The 7,688-nt window shown below is 30.3% G+C and overlaps 1 protein-coding gene across 1 annotated transcript; it reads left to right on the forward strand.

Moving 5' to 3' along the window:
* Positions 1-878: 878 nt before the first annotated feature.
* On the forward strand, positions 879-6,684 carry LOC113375515 (protein hook homolog). Its single transcript, XM_026615448.1, has 3 exons — positions 879-1,082; positions 3,728-4,189; positions 5,917-6,684. Exons 1-3 carry the CDS (start codon positions 879-881, stop codon positions 6,682-6,684), a joined length of 1,434 nt encoding a protein of 477 aa, XP_026471233.1.
* The last annotated feature ends 1,004 nt before the right edge of the window (positions 6,685-7,688 follow it).

Genomic DNA, 7,688 nt, shown 5'->3' on the forward strand with positions numbered 1-7,688 from the left:
CCGTCACATTTTACACCGCCAATTGGGTAAAAAGGACCAGATGACATTTTTGAAATGAATGAAATGATGAAACCGGGACGGCGATGATGAATGAAATGATGAAACCGGGACGGCGGTTTTTAGTTTAGTAAATGAACCTATTTTTAAACATTACCGACTATTAAAATACCTTTAATAACATTTTTTGTTATATAAAATCGTACAATTTTGGATCTATATATTTTTTTCACTTAGTCTTGTATAAACTTTTATACAATTTCCTCCATAATTAACTTTAGAATTTATTACTTGTGCCAGGTAATCAAAAAGTCTGTTTTTATAATTTCTTCTAATTTTTGTCAAATTGAAATTGAAATTATTACGTGTTAAAAATTATTTTAACCCGTCTTCAGAATTTTGTAATAGCCATTTTTTTTTCATTTATAACGTATTGATTCATTTTCATTTTAACGTATTAATAAGCAAACTCCTTGTCTTAAGACAATCTGAAAATGATATACATTATGTTACAATTGTAACATAATATATATCAATTTCGGATATTTGATGCGTAGTTGAAATTTTATCATCAAGAAATTGCGAAGATTCAATTCAAAACATGTATTTTTTGGAGACCCGGGACAAAAGATTTAAATCCGGGACAAATATTGTTTTTAGAAAAACCCGGGATACAAGGTGGAAATCCGCTACTGTCCCGGCCAAACCGGGACGTATGGTCAAACATTATTAGAATGCTTGAATAGTTTGTTTTGAAATATATTTTTCTCGTCGCTTTTTTACAGAAGGGGGTAAATAGTAAAGCAGAGTTCGATGAGGAAGTTCCGCAAAAGGATGATTGCAAAACTATATCAATTATATTGTGCCGCGGACATAGTAACATGACCAGCAATGCTAGTAACGCCCTTGTAAGTGAACATTTGAACGGCAGCACCGAAGCCCTCCTAGAGGAAAAAATCATCTATCCCAGCCTTCGTAACAGCCAACCGCCATCAGTGGACGCCCTTAGTGATACGAAGAGCAGATATAGAATAATCAACTATCGGCCTGGGGGTCCGTATGGTGTCGGAAAAGATACTAGCAGGGTAAAGCAAAACTTTCTATACTTTCTGAATTTTTGTAACAATATTCCCAAATCCAATTGAATCACATTTAATAACAATTCTAACTGAATGAAATAATGATTTGTAGTTATAGAGGAAAGGGTGACATAAATGGTAATTTGCCGGCGATTAATGAGTCTTGTCATATTCATCTTTTTTTTAATATTTTATAGAGATTATATATATATATATATATATATATATATATTTATATATAAATATATATATATATATATATATATATTAGGGCGGGTCGATTTAAAAGTCGCTTAGGCGCATATGATTTTCGGATACTAGGTATCAAGATAAGATACTTTGCTGAAGAAACCATACCTCCAAAATGAATTCTGATGTCCCGAGCATTGACCCAAAGATAAGAGTTGAATTTTGAAGAATTTTGTTCCCAGAGTGGCCCAATCGCGTCTAAATGTATGACCGACTCCCACTAACTTAGGAAAACCGATCCACCCATGCCCATCGTTTAACCCTTAGGACCTCCCCTTAGGGGACTCCCATACAAAAGTTGCAGAAAATCATCGTTTTTGGTATTTTACTCAGCAAAAAGTGTTTTTTCAACCATTTCTCGGATATTAATTCACATACACACAGAAAACCTTTTCACAAAAAAAAATCATCAAAATTTTTTTGTTTCAGTTTTTCCAATGCATTTTGTCTCTGCGTTTCTATGCTGGCTAGAGGCTGTAATGGCGCCAACATTAGAGAACGTGCTAAATTTTCTAGACTTGAAACCAAAAAGACTTTAGGCAATAATTTATAAGTTCTATTTATAGTTTTATTTACATATGTTATGATTAATTAAAGTTATAATGAAATTGAAATCGCTGATTTTTGTCATGTAAAGTACGAAAAATAATGCAAGTTTTGTATGGTGGACTTTAAAGGGGAGGTCCCAGGGCTTATCGGCTTTTCAAAGTTAGCGGGGGTTTTCCAAAATTTGACCCAATCTTTGGGTCAATGCATGGGACATCAGAAATCATTATAGAGATATCGTTTTTTCGGCAAAGTATCTTATTTTGATCCCTAGTATCCGAAAATCATATGTGCCTATGCGACTTTTTTTTACCCCTACAAACCGATCCGCCATAATATATATATATATATATATATATATATACGTGTGCTTTTTTTCTATAGCAAAAGAAATCCTACATCCTAGACTGGTCTTTTGTCTGAGTATGTCGGACTCAATACCGCCTGGGTATAATACCGACTAAAACCTCCGCTTGTTCCTTGTCTCTGATTTCCACGGAAACCACCGTTAGGCATTACTTCGTGGGGATAGAATGTTATAAGTCTTGCACTGAATATATACTTATCTTTTAAATAAGTGAAGTCTCATTTACTATATATATATATATATATATATATATATATATATATATATATATATGTGTGTGTGTGTAATTGTCCCCACAATTACATTCATGTAATTATAAAAATAGTAAATTGCAATTGATCCTAATTAAAATTTTATCTAGGATAAAGAAATACAATTTGAATTACTTAATGACCGCTTTACGTCACAGTTTTCACTTTACATCACTACCATTTAATTGCTTTCACGTAACTTAAAATTAAAGAAACTTTATAAATTTATCCACTAGAAAATTAGATTTTTATATAATTTATTAATTTATTTATTTAAAATAAATTAAGTATATAGGATAGAGCGGCGCTTAAAGGCTCGCCCGAATAAATGTCCACGACCAATATCTCAAAATCAAGTTATAATTTTTTTAACAATAATATTTAAAAGTAACGGTAAAAATATGTCTAACCTGTCATTGCCTCAAATCAACGTCGCTATCAGGAGATAAACGGCCTCGTTTAGAAATCTATAACAAAAATGTTTTTTCTCGTTCTTAATTTTTTCTATGTGTATGTATTTTTTTACTATATTTTAGCCTGTTACCAATGTATATGTGTTACCAAAATTCTAATAAGATTTATTCTAGAGAACTTAAAGAAAATATTTCAACTATTCATATTGAACTTTCAAACTACATTTTAATACATATATCATATTTTTCAATTTGAATAGTAAGGTGCAAATCGTGGTCATTTGATGGCAAGGAAGCATGACAGATTTTATAAATGTATTGTTGTTTATTAAATGAAATTTTGAAATTCGTGCCAACACCAAAAATTCGTAGCGCATGTTTTATTGAAATAAAACCAGCTATTATGTTGTATTGGAAACGTGCTGTAAAAAACTCAGAATTAGTACAAATCATCTCGTTTAAACCGCTTTGTATGAAGACCTAATAGACACGATAAATTATGAATTGTTTTTATTGAAATGAGGAATTGAGGAAAAATTAATACTATTTTTTTAAAAAAATGTCATATCCTTGATTGAGAAAATGCTAAACTGAAAGACTGTTCTCAAATTTAAAAAAAATAAAAGCTAACGTGTTGTGAAAGAGCTCTTATCATATTAAAAGCGATGTCATACAAAACATATTTTAAATGTTGATAAAATATAACTTATATTATATTAAGGCATTTTACATTTAGTTGCTAGACTCATTCATAGCATGCACGGAAGGAACTTAAGCATATGATTTTTGAATAAAATGCACTGTTGTGATATTTTTTATTTGCAGAGATCAAGTCAAAACTTGTTTTCGGACAAAGATGTGCCAAAGGCATGGGAATCGAAAGACACCGTGACAATATACGAAGGATTGAATTCTGTCAACATAAGTTGCACCGAAGATGATTTACCCATTTCGATTACTACAAATTCTTGTCTGTTATTACCCAAGATGTCCTATGAAGCGAATGAGATTGGCACCACGATTTCAGGCTCTAATTTTCAAATTGATTCTAATAACAATCGCGCTAACACTGAGACCTGGATCAAGTTGACGGCATCATTGAAAGACTATTATGAATCTCAGATTAAGATTCTCGAAGATACTGTTAGTAGCTTAGCAAATGAAAACAAGCAGCTCAAAGATGAAATAATAGCTGTACAGGATGATTTTGTGAATCAGCAATTTGATTCGGCTGAGCAAGTCAATAATTTAACAACTGATATTATGAAACTGAGAGAAGTACTGAAGGTCAGTTTTATTTGGTAATATTTCATGTAATATCAAATTAAGGGGTCAAATCTCCGGTAATATAGACCAGAACATAGCGTCGTTTGGCAACACTATGTTATGCTGCTTTCTTGGTACTAAAAACAGTCAAAATGCTATGTACTTGCTGTGTAGTCATAGCTTATAAATATACATGAATATTTATTTTTCCCTCTTTTGAGTTAGAGTTATTTATAAAATAAGATTTTTATGTCGAATGAGAGCGAACTAAATTCTTCATTTCATTAAAATAATTATAAATATTAATCGTTTGAAATAGATGGAGAAAAATTTAAGAGTTTAGCTTGAGTTAAAATTGACTAACAATTAAGGATAAGCCATATTTACTTTTTTTTTTCTTAACTTACATTTTTTACTTGTTGAAGGGGAAGTTTATGCTTTAGCAAAAAAATCCAATTTTGCTAATTTTATGTTATTTCGAAGTTTCAAGTCATTCTGAAATGAATGAGACCAAATTTAGAAAAAGTATGTGTGTGAGCCGATATTTGATCTCCGCGTTTTCTCGTAAACGGGTGGACCGATTTTGAAAATTTGATGTAGTCATTTGATGTCAAAAAGGACTCGCGTAGCCGTCTCCTTTATAACAAGCAGAAAAGTGAGAAAAAATTTCGTTCACGTTTTAGCCCCAATCCTAAATCAAATTTAAAAATTCAAAAAACTGTTCGAGTTGATTAGTTTTTGGTAAAGATCGTTCTTCGTAATTAAATGTCGAAAAAAAATTTTTTGGGCGATCCTGATGAATTTTTTTATGATAGAGCTAAACATCGACATAGTCATGCCAAACATACTTTTCACAATTTTACGACAAGTAGTTTAATTTAGAAAATTCATCAAAGTTTGGAAAAATATGATAATCAAAATTTGTGTCAAAAGTCACTTTTGTGATGAGATGAGTCAAAATTTGAATTTTTTCAACGTTTCCTCAAAAACGGCTGAAGAGATTTCACAAATTTAAAAGCCAGCAAAAATGTGTTTTTTGTACATGCGTTCTTGTTATCTCTAGTTTGTGTATTTGTGCATTGTTCACAGAAATTAATTTTAAATAGATTTTTTGTCTGTGTCATCTAACGAGCATAATAATAGAGATTAATTAATATCAAGTCAGTCAATTGATTGCAGGAAGGGCTGGTCAAATTTTGACTAATTAAAACACTAAGGGACCGATTCTGCCGCATAACAGAAAAATGTTATGAAGAACTTTCCATACTAACATTGACAAAAGCCATGCGGTTGGTGTGCAGTCAGGCGAATTTCTCAGGTTGTCAGATAGAAAACATAACCTAAAAGCCGCACAGATGTCAAAAAAACGATGTTAGATAAGAGTGCGTTTCTGATACAGCTCCGTAACACACAAGTGACGATGCAGTTTATGTGTAAAACTCCTGAATGAATAGCAAATACATGACATTTGTACAGTATTCAGAATGATTCATTAGCATAATGTATGGAAGTCGGAGCGTAACCTGCCTTTGCCGTACTTTCCGCCGTTATGCGGCAGAATAGGTCCCTAAATTTTCATTAATTTTTACTAGTTTTATTTTCATGGCTATCTCGTAAAATTAAAATTGTCTTGATTTTGTCATATTTATATTTTTTAATTAAATTGATATAAATAAGTCACATATTTATTTATTTGATTAATTGGTAATACACAAAATATTTGATAATATAAAATTATTTTCTATTAGGGCAAACACGAAGATTTAAAAAACGGTTGGGACAATACTCTGAAGAGGCTAACATCCAAAGTCGATGTATTACAAGAAAATACCAACAATGTTAAAAACAATCTGGGAGGCATGATGAACTTAATTAAAATGATTGCAGCAAAAGAAGGCGCAAAAATTAAGAACATTAATTCCCGCAACGTATTGGCAATTTACAAAAAGTCGGCGAAGACATCCAGAAAAACCAGAAAGAGACGTTTTAATATCAAATCATCCCAATTACACAATTATAAATTTATACTTAGTGATTATAAAAAACTGCTAAATGGTAAAATTCAGGAAATCCAAATGTTGAATCAGGAAACAGGTATAATAAGAAAGGAGCTTTCTGAAGTTAAAGCGATCAATAACGAACTAACGTGTTTAAATCTCAATGACAAACTTGATGTCTTGGAGAATTATGTAAAAAAAGTAAATAGGGACAAGGCCAAAAAACTTCGATTATTTGCTCGCAGGGTGCGACAACTGGAAGATGTGATTTCTTCCCAAAAGAATAACATGCATATGCGTTTAGCTCTGCAACAATCACAATTGACGGTAAAATTATTCGGCCAACATCAAAAAGAGATTGAAAGGACGGTTGCCGAACTTGAAGCTAAATACAGGGGGTATTTTAATGAAATGAAAGATTTCATGGATGAACAGAGTGAAATAGATAATCGTAAAATCAAACAACTTAAATCTGAAATAGAAAGATTGAAAAACATACCTAGTCCTAAAACTGTTTAGTTTCTTCATATATATATTGTATTCTATTGAGTCGCTTTATGATCGTAATTTTAATTTAATTCATGTATAAATTGCTGTCAAATTAAACTTTCTTAATATGCTCGCAAAAGTTTGGTTATTTTTATTTCACTCATAATAATTGATCTTTGGCGGATGCTTTTTAAACATAAGAGTATTTTCCTTCATATGTTTTATATATTAACTTCATATATTTTATATTATAATTTTAACGACATATCAATAAATATCAACATTCAACACTATTTTTCAGTTGAAAACCGATCAAAATGATAATCTCACCACATTATTAATAAATTTGTACGACTTAAATCAAAATTATTTCAAAGAATATATTTCTTTATTCAAGTTTTACAAAAAAAGAACGCGGTGGAATCGGACCTAAGCGAAAATTCGCTATATAGTAATAATGATAAAAAAAACTATACAAAGAAATAAAACACAAATTAACTTAAAAATAATTTATTTTACATCTAATGGCGATAACTATCATTTTTATATCGATACAAAAATAGTAGTATTTATGACTTAAAATTATTTTGGTGGATCGAAGTGCATAGTTTTCTCCCAGCTTTAACTGTAATTAAAAAATATGAGTTATTTAAAACTTATTTAGATATTATAATATAGAACAGACACAAAGCTGTTAAAACGCAGAGTGCATTTACACTGAATCTATTTATTTGAACTATCATGATGCAAATTTAATACTTTTTAAATAATAAATAAAAACGAAATCGAATGCAAGGAATATTTTTTACAGCCTTTTAAACTTAAATCTCATAACAATGCATTACAATTTAAATAATTTGAATTTGAACTTCGTAACCATTACCTTTCTAATAAAATATATATATATCTTTCTATTAAAAAGTATATCATCAAAAATGCATATATTTTTATTAACACTTTAATTATTTGTATTTTATATGAGTAGTTCTTACTTAACATTACTATTTAATTATTACGTAAAAGTGTATAAACTC

The sequence above is a fragment of the Ctenocephalides felis genome, unplaced genomic scaffold (assembly GCF_003426905.1).
Source record: "Ctenocephalides felis isolate EL2017-DRISC unplaced genomic scaffold, ASM342690v1 CF-g0.4_SCAFFOLD_01886, whole genome shotgun sequence".
Lineage (NCBI taxonomy): Eukaryota > Metazoa > Arthropoda > Insecta > Siphonaptera > Pulicidae > Ctenocephalides > Ctenocephalides felis.